This window comes from Martes martes, assembly GCF_963455335.1.
Source record: "Martes martes genome assembly, chromosome: 8".
NCBI classification, from domain to species: domain Eukaryota; kingdom Metazoa; phylum Chordata; class Mammalia; order Carnivora; family Mustelidae; genus Martes; species Martes martes.
In genome coordinates, this window is record NC_137895.1 from 84,372,125 (window position 1) to 84,386,284 (window position 14,160).

General features: G+C 59.7%; 1 protein-coding gene across 3 annotated transcripts; it reads left to right on the top strand.

Moving 5' to 3' along the window:
- The first annotated feature begins 1,668 nt into the window (after nt 1-1,668).
- Nucleotides 1,669-13,997, top strand: CACNB3 (calcium voltage-gated channel auxiliary subunit beta 3). Of its 3 annotated transcripts, XM_080812047.1 has the most exons (14): nt 4,853-5,150; nt 8,861-8,983; nt 9,189-9,311; nt 9,760-9,875; nt 10,045-10,109; nt 10,325-10,344; nt 10,550-10,630; nt 10,836-10,894; nt 11,042-11,151; nt 11,450-11,601; nt 11,806-11,901; nt 12,028-12,177; nt 12,419-12,537; nt 12,632-13,997. In XM_080812047.1, exons 1-13 carry the CDS (start codon nt 5,106-5,108, stop codon nt 12,527-12,529), a joined length of 1,251 nt encoding a protein of 416 aa, XP_080668173.1. In that variant the 5' UTR covers nt 4,853-5,105; the 3' UTR covers nt 12,530-12,537; nt 12,632-13,997. The 3 variants fall into 3 exon arrangements, with proteins under 3 accessions (XP_080668172.1, XP_080668173.1, XP_080668171.1); XM_080812046.1 differs by lacking the exons at nt 4,853-5,150; nt 12,419-12,537 and adding an exon at nt 1,669-1,809; XM_080812045.1 differs by lacking the exon at nt 12,419-12,537.
- Nucleotides 13,998-14,160: the final 163 nt, after the last annotated feature.

Genomic DNA, 14,160 nt, shown 5'->3' on the forward strand with positions numbered 1-14,160 from the left:
ACCACGGAGGGAGGGGAGGAGGTGCCCTCAAAAAGCACTTTCCAGGTTAAGTCCAGCCTGAGGAGGAGCTAGGGGTGGAGAGAGGAGAATTGCTTCTCCCCGATTTAGCTCCTTCTGGAATGGGGGCAAGTGGAGGGTCAGCTGAGCAGAGAGGGAGAGAAGTCTTCAAGATCCCCCAAAGATTGAGGGAGGGGTTCCAGGATTCCCCCCCACCCCACCCCAGGGAAAGGAATACAAAAATGGGCTGAGGAGGGCTGGTGGAGCGCCCTTGATCTTAAGGGGCAGAGTTTTAGGTGGTGTGAGGGGAAGTTAGGGACTCCTGTCACTCAGCATCAGGGCGTGTCTGTCTCCGCGAGGGATTCGGCCGCCCCCTCCCCTTTAGTCATACTCTTTGGTATACACAAGAGTCCAGCCTGGGGGTGCTGGGGGTGTGGAGGGACCAATGAGAGGCTGATCCGCTTAGAAGGGTGCAGGAAGAGAGCCGGCTGGAACTACACCCCCGCTCCCCCCTTCCAGCGCCAGAACTTGGGCTTGTCCTGTTTGACGTGCCCGCCCAAGGGGGCGGAGGGGGTACTGACCGGAGCAGCGGTCCCGCGACTCTGGACTCCCAGCATCCCAGGCCTGGCCGGGAAGCTGCTGGGCTCAGCGGGGGCGCCCCTGGAGAACAACATGGAGGTAGGAGCTGTTTAAGGCCCCAGAGAAGCCAAGTGTCTCAAAGGAATCCTACGGGGGTGGAGATAGGGTGCAGCCTGGAGTTCCATCCTGGGGGTCCGACCAGTTGGGACCGCAGTTCTTGGAAAGAGAAGGAGGGGGGTTCGTCCTAGACTTCGGTGGGGGTTCTGGCTGCGGGCTGCGCCCCCTCCGCTCCGGCTAGCGCAGCGCCTCCTGCTGGCAGCGTGGGCCCCCAGCCGCGCAACAGACTGGACCCCCCGGCGGGTGCCGCCACCTGGAGGGCATGTGCGGCCACCGGGCGAGTGAGCCTAGGGGGCGCTGCAGCCAGCCCGGGAGGAGCCGCCGCGCCTCGCCCCGCGCCTTCGCGGACTGAGTCCCGGGGTGCCACAACCCCGCAGAGAAGGGAGATCGAGAGACTCCCGGGCGCGCTGGAGACACAGGGTCGGGGACGGGTGGCAGCACGTGGCTTCCCCGGAACCCGGAGGGGGCGCCTTGCTGGGGGGGCCAGCAAGCCGCACTCGGACATTCCTCCCTGCGCTCCTTTCCCCTGCTGAGGTCGGGGTGGAGCGCGGGCGCTTGGCTTCCTCGAGCGCACGGAGCCGGGGTCGGGAGGGACCAGAACCTTCCGCCCAGACCTCCGGAATCCGGGCGAACCCGGAGCGACTCTCGCCCTTCTGCCTGCGGCGGCGGGAGCTCCAGAGCCCCTACCTTTTCTGGGGGAGCGGCTTGAGGAGGAAGGGGGAGGCGGAGAAGGGAGGAGAGATGGGGGGGTGGAAGGACAATGAGAGGCACGCAGATAAACGGAGAACGCGGTCCGCGGAGAGGAAGAAGAGATGGATATGGAGAGAGCAGGACTGAAAGGCGACGGGAGAGGGAGAGTGACAGGGCGGCGAGAAGGGGAGGGAGAGGGAGGGAAGGAGTGGAGAGAAGGGGGAGGGAACCCAGAGAGAGGGACGCGAGCCGGCGGCGAGCCAGGCGGGCGTGGGGCGAGGCCAGGCATGCAGGCGGGAGCCAGTGTGCAGAGCTGCGGCCGGGTCCTGCTCCCGCCTCGGAGCCCCTGGCCCGGGGGAGGGGGAAAGGCCGCTAGCCCGGTCTATGTCTTTTTCTGACTCCAGTGCTACCTTCCTGCTGAATGAGGTAAACGCGGGGGCCCCCTCCCCAGTGGGTGGGAGGAGAACCCCACTCCAAGCTAGGAAGAGGGCCTTCATTTGGGGGAGACTGCAGTGATGGGGAGGGAGGAAGGTCGAGGAGGTGAGGCTAAGGGTGGAAGAGGCGGGCAAGAAAGGAGGGAGCAACCAGAGCTGGGATTGGGACGGGAGGGGAAGACTGCCGGGGGAGCCAGAAAAGGAACTAGATGAGAGGATGGAGATAAGAGGGATCCACCGAGCTTCCCTGGTGGCCCTCTCCAGGCTCCCTGAGGGCAGCCTAGCAGCTAGAATGCTAGGGGTTTGGCTTGGTCTGGATCTTAAAAACTGCTAGGGAGAAGGACTTCCCAGAGGTACCAGCTCCTGACTCGGTTTCCCCACTCAATGCAGAGGGATTAGGATCTGTCCAGCTTCCTGGTGCACTTATAGGAGAAGCTAGAATGTCTTCTGGAGGCTCTCAAGAACTCCAGCTCCCAAACCTGGCTGGTTATCCAGGCTTCCCTGCCTGCCTGCCCCCCGCCCCCCAATGTCCTGCATCCATGCCTTGGCTACCAGCCAGCTGCCAATCTAACAGCTCTCTCCTAGAACGAAGAGAGCAGGAATCCTCTCCTCAAATCATTTTTGTGCCATCTCTCTCGCCCCTTATGCTCAGCCACGGAAAAGAAAAGGGGTTAGGGCCCCATGGATGCTGACAGGCGCTTGTCTTGTTTCAGGACAGGAAGCTGGCAGGGCATGAGAACAGGAGCAAGCAGGTGTGGGTGAGGTGAGAAACGGAAGGGGGCATTGAGTAGCAACTCAGAGATAAGGAACGAGAGCAGCTCTGAGGCTCCCGCAAGACCCAAGGGATGGGCCTAGGTATGAAAAACTTGAAACCGTATCCCCCGGGGTGGTTGGCATGGCAACTCGTGCCTCAGAAACCAACTTAGACACCACCGTCCCAGATGGGGATGAAGACAAGGTGTGTGAGGAAGGAGTGAAGCTGATGGCAGACCTGCTGTGTTACCATAACCCCCGGGGACTCCCTGGTGGTGGGAAGAGTCCCGAAAGGAGAGACCAGGAGAGAGTAGATTCAGGGGACAGGAAGGGAAGCAGATGTCTCAGCAGCTGTCTTCGTTGGAATCATCTTCCAGTAGAGAGAGCGCCTGGAAGGCCCTATTCTTTCATGCCTTCTTTCTGCCCTTCTGGAAAAACAGAAGGAACTGAAGAGGCAGAGAATAAAAGAGGAGGATCTGAGGAATTCCGAGGAACTGGAAGAGGGCACGAAAGTGAAAAGAACAGTGCCTGGGAATTGGCACTGCCAAAGAATCCAATGTATAACAACCCCCAAAGGGTGCTGGACTCTGCAGAGGGAACTGAGACAGCTGGGGTCCCCCCCCCAACCAGTTCTTGCCAGGCCGTAGGGCTCCAACAAAGTTGTCTGCCAAATCCAGCGGGAGGAAGAAGCTAAGCAGAGCTGGGCTGCACCACTCACAGGGGTAGACGGACTAAAGGCAGACTAAAGATAGTCTTAAGATGAGGCCCTTTCTCTCCTTCTTTCTTGGCAATGGGACATGAACAAGGGACACAAATGGGGCAGCCAATTGGGTTGGGTGGTCTTCCTCTCCCCTAAGCACAGTGGTTCCCCCCTAGACCTCATCAGACCCTGTCAGTTTCCGTCTTCTGACTCCCTTGTAGCTCAGGAAGGTAAAGTGAGGAGCAGATTCCCAATTCACCCTCCCGGGTGTGAGAAACTGGGACTGGAGGAGGACTGAGCTCAAAGGGCTCCAAGTGTAACCCCAGAGGGGAGTGGTTGTGGTCCGGAAGGGCGGCAGGTAGGTAACCCAAATTCGAAGGAACAGTGTTGCTCAGAAGGTGGGAGAAAGGAGGAAGCTCAGATGGGTGGATCTTTGGGGAAGTTTACTCAAGACGAGGGCTGTGGCTCTGTCTCTAACCTCACAGCTTGGTGCTCCTGGGAAGGAGACTGACTGGTACAGAGTGGCACTGTGGCTCCAACCCGGATACCGGCGACCCCAGCTCCATCCTTTCTCTAAGGAGGCCTTACACTAGTGATTCCGTCGTCTTGCCCTCCCCCCGCGTCCCGACCCCATTTGGCCAGGATCCCACCTTCTGTGCCAGCCCTGACAGTCCCCCTACCTCCACCCTCCGGTTTCTTTCCTCCTCCCCTTAGGCTCACCTAAAACAGCCCCTCCCTCCCCCAGTTCCCACGGATGCCTTGGCACCGCCTGGCTCAGTCCTTGGCAAGGAAATGAGGAAGGGAACCCCCATCCTGGCCATACTAGGATGGAATCCGCTCGCGCAACAGGTGTGGGGCGGCCGGACCCAAAACCAATCCCTTTGCACCGGCTGGGCGACAAGGCCCTTTGCTGCAGGATCCCAGCCCTGAGGGGGGCAAGCACCTGTTGGGGTAGGGGCTACTTTCACGGCATTGGCCAGGGGTCGCCAAACCCACTCCTCCCCGGAACCACTGCGGGGGTTTGCTTTCCGAGTCTCTGGGCCGCCGGGGCCCAGACCCACAGCCCTCTCACCTGGGGCCCCTCCCCCATTGGCCGCCCGTCCCCCGCCCCCGCCCCGCCTCTCCGATCTCCCCCAGTCTCCCCAATTTCCTGTCTCCCCCCGCCTTTCTTCCTCTGCCTCGACCCCTTCTTTCTCTGCCTCCTGCCTCTCCGCAACCTGCGCCCTCCGCTTTCTCGGCTCGGGTACCATCTCCGCGCCCCCTCCCCTCCCCCGCTCCAGCCCTTTGTTTCCCGGCGGAGTATTTCCTGGGTTGCTGAGCGTCTCTGTCTCCGCATCTCTCCTCGCCCCGCCTCCTCTGAGCCCGGATCCGCCCCGCCCGCAGTCTCTCCTCCCCTTCCTCCCCGCCGCCCCTGTGCCCCATAGGTGCTTGGGGACCCACCTTCTCCCCGGCTGCGGCCGGCCACCCTCTCCCGGCCCGGTCTCGGGCTCCCCGGGTGGCCGGCGCCCTCCGCCGCCGCCTTCGCCAGCTGCCGGGGAGGGGGTCAGGTGGGCGGGCACTATTGTTGTAGGAGCCGGCGCCAGATTCCTCAGCCGCGCTCGGGGTGGGACCGGCAGGGTTTGGGGGGGTGGGGTGGGGGGAGCGTTGATTTGAGCTCCGAGCAGCTGGTCTTCGCGGCTCGCTCTCTCCTTCGCGCTCTCTCGCTCTCCGCCGCCGCCCGCAGGGCTGCGGGGCTCGGCGGCATCTCTCGGGCGCGGCCCGCTGTCCTCGCCCCTGCCTCCGGGCTGCCTCCGCCCCCGGCGCCGCGCGCTTCCCCCCCCCACCCGGACTCCCCCATGTATGACGACTCCTACGTGCCCGGGTTTGAGGACTCGGAGGCGGTGAGTGCCCACGGTGAGGGTGGGGGTGGGGAAATTGGGGTGACTCGTCTTCTCCCTTGGACCCTTCCCCAGTTCAGGACTTTGACAAACGCCTCAGTGGAGGGGCAGGGCGTGCAGGGGTTGGGGGGCGCTCCTGGAAAGTGGGGACATGGGTTTTCGTGCCCAGGGCTTCTCAGGACCCCAATCCTAGACCAAGGGGTATAGGGTGTGTGCGACGTGGGGGTAGTGTGGGGGAAAGGCTCAAGCAGGTGTCCAGAGCCCAGGACTGCAGGGTAGAGGGAGGAAGGGCTGGAGGCTGAGGGCACAGAGGCTGTAGAGAGGGCACACGCAGTGTCTCGAGTTCCCAAAGGAAGATTGACGGGGGTCTGAACACAGCAGCTGCAGGAGAAACTGGGGCTTTCTGGGGGGAGGACCATTCAGACCTCCTATGCTTCAAGGGAAGGACAAATTTAGAGAGCCTAGGAGAACATCCGAGAGTCAGGTCCCAGCCTCAGAAGGGTCATAAACTTGAGGATCTCCCTTATTCCCTTCTGCTCCCATCCCTGAGCATTGCCTTGTTTCCTCACCCTGTGTGGAGCCCAGCTTCTCTCCCAGGCTGGAAACTAGGCACCAGCACATGGGTGGGCCAGCTGATGAGCCCCATCCATTCCATGCCTCCTGCTGAGGCCTCCTCAGAGCAGTGGGCCTCCTGAGCTCCTGCTCAGCATGGAGGGCCTGGGGGTGAGGCCAGAGGGGCTGAGGGCCTGGGGATGGAGAGGAAGCTCTTTGCTCAGAGAACTAGGCAACTGATAAATATTTAATTCTCCTCTTTGCTTTTATCTCCTGACCCACTGAGACAAATCAGCTCATTAGGCAGTGATTCCCGGAGCTCAGGGAGCAGGGAGAGTGCCTGGAAAGATGGGGCAAGGATGGGGAGCAGCTTCTTGGTCCCTTCCCTCAAAGCTCCTGCATGAAGGCCTCCTTTGGAGAGGACCCCTGGATGGCTTGGAAGAGGTCCCTGAGAGGGGTGGAGGGTCAAAAGAGCAGTGTTTGCGTTTTCTTCCATCTCTTGCTGCCAAATCCAGGATACAGGAGTTCTAGGGTTCAGAGTAGACAGCTATCAGTCCTTTTCTGGGACTGGGATCCTGCTGGGCCCAATTTCCCCACTGGGCCTCTGGGGCTAATTACATTGCAGCTAGAGCAGATGACTTGCAAGGCTCTGGTGGACACCTCTTTCTGACAGTTGAAGGGACAGCTGGCATGGCCCAGGGTGCCAAGGTGAGCTTGCAGATGAACCTCTCCAAGGGGCTGGAGGGCCCTAGAAGGTTCTTCCCCAGCCCTAGTGAGATGGCAAGGGCTACTGCAAGGTAAAGACTGACATGTGGCTGGTGTTGGGGCAGGCCTCTTGCCCCCTCCTGGCTTGGCACCCCTTGCTGGTTCCCGGATCACCCTCCCCCCACTTTCTCTTGCCTGGCTTCTTGCTCTCCCTGAGGCCCCCTTTGAAGCAGTAGGAGGGAGATCAGGCTCTAAATAAATCCACCGGCTCATCTCCCTCCTCTCCTTCCCCCATGCCAGGCAAGAGTGGAGCGGCAGCCTGCCCACACACTCACCAGGCAAGGGGGGCAACACCAGGGCACTGTGCCAACTCCTGGCAGCTCCAGAAGTACTGAGCCTCTGGCTGTTTGGGCCTAACAGGGGGTGAGGGCAGCAAGACCCCCGAGCACACTCGGCAGGGCGGCCCTGGCCTCCCCGGTGGTACCCGCACACAAGAGATGAGGGAGCTCTGAGGACTCCGGAATCGTGGAGACAGGTTCCAGGCTGAGCACAACTCATTAAACATTGAGGGGGAGATCCTCTCCTTCCCATCCTTAGGTGAGAGGCCAGGTGACCCAGATGGCCCAGGCAGGGACATTAAGATGATGAAATTAGGCCAAGAGACTGTGGGGCAGAGGGTAAAGGTCAGACTCCTCTTCCAGCATAAGCCTGCATCTGATGTATACTCATCCAAGTGAGTGGTCATCCTGCCTTGTCCCTTGCCTCCCTTCCCACTGGCCCCTGTTCACCTTAGTCAGCTGTCTCTTAGGGCTAAGACCCCCGCAAAGAGGTCCCCCCACTCCAGTGACAGTGCGAAGCTTCTTCCCCAGGGCTCAGCTGCTCTTTATCCTGCTGTCAAGCCAGCCTTATTTTGTTCTCGAGAGATGGGGAAGAGCAGGCCGACTCTAGTCCTCCGTAAAATGAAAGCTTTGTCCCCGTTGTGCTATCTTCATGCCTTCCATCTACCACAGACATTGTCTTTAGCTGAGGCTCAAGGCCCTGGGCCGATAGCAAGCTGACCAGCCTTGCCGATGGTGTGGCTGGGGCGGAGGGCATGGCGATATGTGTGTTTGTCTCCCCCACTGAGAGTCTGGCTTCCGAGGCCTTCTGGAAGTGGTCATGCACGGTGGGCTTGAAGGAATGTTCCCCAGTCTGAGTACATTCTAAAACCCCTCCCCACCCCACCCCACACACATTCCCACATGGACCCCTTATCTAGGGCCCTATCTTCTCTCTGCCACCTGCACCTCAGAACTGATGGAAGTACCACGTCAGGCTTCTGATCATAAAGAGGTAGAAAACAACAGGTAGAAAGAGGTAGAAAACAAGAGGTAGAAACCAAAAGATTCCCTTTGCCCTAAACGAGGCGGGGGAGGGGGCAGGGGGGGATCCCAGACATCCTGGCTTCTATCCTCCTGTCCTGAGGTCCAGCTTCCCTTGCTCATTTGTGCATCTCCCTTGGGGCCTCCCTCATATTGAGCTCTGCAACCCTCCAGATGTACCCCTTGCCCAAAGACCCTTCCTATGGGCAGGACTCAGAGACTCTCCTGGCTCAGGTTACCAGAGACCCTGTCCTGACATCCCCAGGGTCCTCGGCTGGGTTGCCTAGCACTTACATGTCCTTCCTCTAGGGCTGATATCCCCTTGGGGAAGGGCTGGGGAGATGTAGGCCAGATGGTAGGTGTGGCCGAGCCTCACTGGGGCCCAGGGAGACAGCTTTGTGTTGCCTTCTCAGTCTGTGTCTTGTTTGCTGCCCACACCTGGCCAGTTGCCCCAGCAGGTGTGAGAGGAAAGAAAGTGGGGGCAGGGAGAGTGGAGAGGAAGTGACTTCCAGGAGTTGGCAGCTCTGTGTCCTCCTCTTCACCCTGGAAGAGTGGGCACTGGGGGAGATGAGCTCTGAGGGGGTGGATGGCTCTATCCTGACACTCAGGACCAGTGCCATGCCAACCAGAGTCTCTCGACTGTTCCCGGCTGACTGTACCCATGCCACGCATTTTAAAGGGATAAGGTCCAGGCTGCTTTGCAGGCTGATGTGAGCAAGAAGGCTGGGTCTTTTAGATTCGGAATCATCTCCAATATATCATCTTCAGCACATCTCCCTTCACTCTGCCCCAGAGGCCAGGGTAGAGGGGAGGAAAGGGAGGAAAGAGGAAAGTGAAAGCTCTATTCAAGGCTGCAGTATTAATAGGCTTTGGGGGGAGGGGCCCAGATCTTAGCACATATGGATAGGGCTGGCTTTCCTGCAGCCCAGAGGCACTGGGCCCTTCTCAGGGAGATGGAAGGGACCACTGCAGCCCAGTTGCCCATGTGGACGTGGACGGGCTAAGGTTAGTGGAGGCCCTGCTGTAGGGCTTAGAGGGTGCCTATAGTGCCCGTCATACCTGAGCCCAGGGGTCATAGCCTCTCCCCCATGCCAGGGTTCAGCTGACTCCTATACCAGCCGCCCATCTCTGGACTCAGACGTCTCCCTGGAGGAAGACCGGGAAAGTGCCCGGCGGGAAGTGGAGAGCCAGGCTCAGCAGCAGCTTGAAAGGGCCAAGGTATCAACTTGGGTGGCCAGGCCAGGCTGGGTGGAAACTTCGGCTCAGCCCTCAGTCCCCAGGGGTCAGTGAGCAAGATACTCATGAGTGTGCATGTGTGTCATGGGTGTTCTGTTGGGGCCTCTGCCCTGTACTGGTGGGGCACTGATGTTAGAAGGGGTGCTGTGAAGCCCCCCTCACTTGCACTGATGGCCCAATTCCCTAGCACAAACCTGTGGCATTTGCTGTGAGGACCAATGTCAGCTACTGTGGCGTGCTGGACGAGGAGTGCCCAGTCCAGGGCTCTGGAGTCAACTTTGAGGCCAAAGATTTTCTGCACATTAAAGAGGTGACCAACTCCAATCCCAGAGAGAAGCCACCTAATTCCCCCGCTCTTGCCCTAGCTCCCATGCCTCTTACTTCAGTCTCAGTCTGTAAACAAGTCCCCAAACTCTTCAGTTCTTACCCAGAACACACACCTGTATGCCCTTCATATCTAAAACCCAATCCCCGGGGCCTCCATCCTTCTGAGACCTGGCTTGGGCCTCCATCTCCGAACGTGTAAAGCAAGCAGTTAGATGAGTTGCCTCTTAGGTCCCCCTCTGACGTCAGTGATGCCTCCCACTGAAATCTTGGGTGGCTCAAACCTGGTCGCCCTTCCCTCTGGCACTTTCTCCTGCCCCCCTCCCTTCATGCTGCCTTCCTCAGACCAGCTCTCTGAACGCCTCCCTGGCTCCTTCACACTGAAGAGCCAGGACTGAGGCCTGGGTGCCTCCTCTCACCGTCCCTTCCCCCAGAAGTACAGCAATGACTGGTGGATCGGGAGGCTAGTGAAAGAGGGTGGGGACATCGCCTTCATCCCCAGCCCCCAGCGCCTGGAGAGCATCCGGCTCAAGCAGGAGCAGAAGGCCAGGTGAGAGCAGGGTTTGTGACTCTACGAACATAAACCCCTCGTATCCTGAAGCTGACACACGTGCAGATATGCATGACGCACATTCCTTCCTCACTAAGATGTAAGGAAATGTATACAACTATTAAGTAACATGTAGAACATGCATACTAATTGGCCTCTCTGCTCTCAGGAGATCTGGGAACCCCTCCAGCCTGAGTGACATTGGCAACCGACGCTCCCCTCCTCCATCTCTAGGTAGCCTCCCCCCGACCCACTCATCTTGGGTAGGTGGGTGACTAAGACACGGGGGGAGAGGGAGCAGTTCCCAGGTGAGCTGTGTGGGAAGGGGTTGGTGGAGGGACCAAAAGAGCTCAGAGAAACCGAGTGTCTCCCCTGGGGAAGGGAATACCATGCCCCCAGGGCCGTTCCCCCTTCACCAACTTTAATCTTTTATTTCCTTTTCCAAAAAGCCAAGCAGAAGCAAAAGCAGGTGAGTCAAGGAAGGGATCTGGGCGGGGGTGGTGGGGAGCTCATGGCTTATGGCTGTGGGGACAGGTTTCGGGGCAGTCACTGTTGGAAGGGCAGGAGAGCAGAGAAGGGAGGGAGCCCAGAACTTCCGAATCTGCCCTGCACCAGGGAGGCATAGGACAGGCGTGAGGGCCGAGGCCCTGCTTGACCTCAGGTCAATTCTGCAGGCAGAACACGTTCCCCCATATGATGTAGTGCCCTCCATGCGGCCTGTGGTGTTGGTGGGACCCTCTCTGAAAGGTTATGAGGTAAGAGAAGGTCCCTGTCGCCAAAGAGTTGCCTCTACCCAGCCTGCCACGGGAAGGCCTGAGGGATGGTGGGAGTGGGTGTTCTCCCTTCATCAGTTCTGTGTGTAGAGGGGGGCAGTCTCTAGGGCCATGCCTAGGGATGCTGCCTCTCTCTGAGAGGGCTCCCAGTCAGTTGCATGCCTTTCCCCTCACCCCTCCCACCCAGGTCACAGACATGATGCAGAAGGCTCTCTTCGACTTCCTCAAACATAGGTTTGATGGCAGGTGAGCTGCTCTGGCCTCAGGTGGCATCTCCTTCCAGGTGCCTGTATCAAGGTCTCCTCTAAAGAGAAAGTTAGTGGGACCTGGGTAAGGAGAGGCCTGAGGCTTGAAATTTAGAGGTGGGCTGTGATTCTCCACCCCCCACCCCAGGATCTCCATCACCCGCGTCACAGCGGACCTCTCACTGGCAAAGCGGTCCGTGCTCAACAATCCGGGCAAGAGGACCATCATCGAGCGCTCCTCCGCCCGCTCCAGCATTGGTGAGAAGCCCGGTCTCCTGCTTCTCGGCCCGCTCAAGCATTCCTGAGACCCTTCTTCCCACCTTTCTCTTCCCTGGCACCTCGCAGTCCCGCCCAGCCTCTCTGCCTGCCCCAGGTCTGGCGAGAACCACCCCAGTCAGCCGGGTTCTCTGTTTCTCTGCCTGCCCGGGGCCTTGAGGAATACTTTGTCCCTCCCGTTCCTTCCCATCTACCACCCCGGAGAGCCCGCGGCCCGGCTGGAGGAAAACGTAGGTGCGGCCCCAAGGTGAGCGTTGCGGCTTGCTTGCCCCCTCCACAGCGGAAGTCCAGAGCGAGATCGAGCGCATATTCGAGCTGGCCAAATCCCTGCAGCTGGTAGTGCTGGATGCCGACACCATCAACCACCCAGCACAGCTGGCCAAGACCTCACTGGCCCCCATCATCGTCTTTGTCAAAGTGTCCTCCCCAAAGGTACATCAGTGGTGGCCGTGGCGGAGGCCCACAGGGCTGCCCAGCCGCCATGCGGTGCAGCTCTACCTGGTCCCTGCCCGAGGGCTCCTGCGTTCCCTTCCCCTGCTGCCCCCTCCTGATGGCCCTCACCTGCTTCTGATACCATATCCCAAGTGGGGAGACAGGCCCCAGGACCGGGCCCAGCTCTGCCCATTCCAACCTTAGGTCCTCCAGCGCCTCATCCGCTCCCGGGGCAAGTCACAGATGAAGCACCTGACCGTACAAATGATGGCTTACGATAAGCTGGTCCAGTGCCCACCGGTGAGTGCCTGTGCCAGGGACTGCTGCGCCCACTCCTGCTTCTCCAGGGCCAGGGAAGTGCTGGAGATGGGTGGGGGGCTGCTACTGAGAGGAAGCCAAGCTCATTGCTTTCCCTCTCCTTCCCAGGAGTCATTTGATGTGATTCTGGATGAGAACCAGCTGGAGGACGCCTGTGAGCACCTGGCGGAGTACCTAGAGGTCTACTGGAGGGCCACCCACCACCCAGCTCCTGGCCCTGGGCTTCTGGGCCCTCCTAGTGCCATCCCCGGACTTCAGGTATCCATTTCCAGCGGGCACAGGTGTTCAGGCTAAGCCAGCCAAAGCACTGCCCCCTCCTGGTCCAGAGAACTGTCCTTGGCCTCCAGCTCGAGGGCCAAAGGATGGGAGAACTCAGCTCTGCTGTGCAGAGCTGGGGCAGATGGGCAAAGGAACTTCCTGATGAGAGGGAAGAAATCAAGGAGATAGGTAATCTGAGGTTACTGTTCTGAGCTCAGAAGAAACATACTCCTTCTCTTAGTCTGTCTTGAAGGCAGAGTCTGAATTCTGCAGAAGTCCAAAGCTGGTTTTCCGTGTCTCAAGTGGAAGCTGCTTCTCCTTCCTTGGACCATTTCCTATATCCAGGAACTGAGGGTTGAGGTGGGGAGATTCCCCACCCCCACCCCGCTAGAGGTGGTGGGGGGGCCCAGGTGAGGTCGACCCCATCTACTTAGAGCTGTTGTGTTGCCCCCAGAACCAGCAGCTGCTGGGGGAGCGTGGCGAGGAGCACTCACCCCTGGAGAGGGACAGCTTGATGCCTTCAGATGAGGCCAGCGAGAGCTCCCGCCAAGCCTGGACAGGTTCTTCACAGCGCAGCTCCCGCCACTTGGAGGAGGACTATGCCGACGCCTACCAGGACCTGTACCAGCCGCACCGCCAACACACCTCGGGGCTGCCTAGTGCTAACGGGCATGACCCCCAAGACCGGCTCCTCGCCCAGGACTCGGAGCACAACCACAATGACCGGAACTGGCAGCGCAACCGGCCCTGGCCCAAGGATAGCTACTGACCGCCTCCCACTGGCCTCCCCTGGCGGGCGCAGGCACAACTGACTGGGGGGCCCACTCCAGGCAGGTTGGAGGTAGACTGGCAGTAGGCTGGCACTAGGTTCAGCCCCCACAACCCCCTGCCCAGCCCCAGCTCCAGGGCTGTCTGTGGTCCCAAGGTTCTGGGAGAAGCAGGGAGCCCCCTTACCTCCTGGGCACAGTGACCCCCCTAGGCTCCCATTCCAGGTACTAGCTGTGTGTGCTACACCCCTGGCACCTTCCTCTCCTGCACAAAAAGCTGCCCCACTGGGCAGTGCCCTCAGGCCAGGATCCCCTTCACAGGGGCCTTCCCACCAGACTCAGGGAAGGGATGCCCCCTCCAAGTGACAAGAGGGTGGGGGCGTGGACAGCATGGCATGCGGCAGAAACAAGGTCCCTGAGCGGGCACAAGTCCTAATGGTCAAGGGACTCAGGGGTTGTGCTTTGGGGGTTCGAGGTCCTTCACTCACCTCACTACCACACATTAGAAACGAGACAATCAGAGCCCAACAAGGTGACACTCCTGTCCGTCAGCTGGAGTGGGGCACCCACATAGGAGGCCAGAGCAGCAGGCAGGCAAGGCTGGGGCCAGTGGCTCCCCAGCAGATCTCTTCACCTGCCAGGAAAGCTTCTTGACATCTGCCAGCACCAGAGACTGGAGCATGGTCAAGCCCAACGGGTGGCAGGCAGGAGCCAAGCTGGGTTGGGGCTTTGGGAAGGGAAGTGTATAGTGGAGAACGTATGAAACAGCTTCGGGGGCCTCCGTGTCCCCCTCATTCTTTTGCTCTTGCATCCTGTCCTTTCTGTTCTTGGCCCTCATGCCTCCTGGGGAATATGGGCCCAACTTTATTTGCTGATTCATAGCTGCTGCTTGTTAAGTTAGGGTTAGGTGGGGAGAGAGGGACACAGTGGACAGCCCCCAGAGGCCCTGTCTACCCGACTACCCTTGCCTTATGGCTCTAGCGTGTGACCTACAGAGCATGTTCCACAAGACCCCCACCTCACTGTCATCACTAATAAACACCATGCACAGTCTGGTGGGCTCCTGTTCTGTGTCTGCGGGCTCACATGGCCAGGTTTGTCGGAGGAGATAAACAAGTCTCCTGGCCCTTTTCTCTCACAAGGGAGCCACTGAGTGGGAAGGGAACAAGGCCGGAGCTGGCAGGGAAACTGATGCTCCCAGGCACCTCCCCCAACA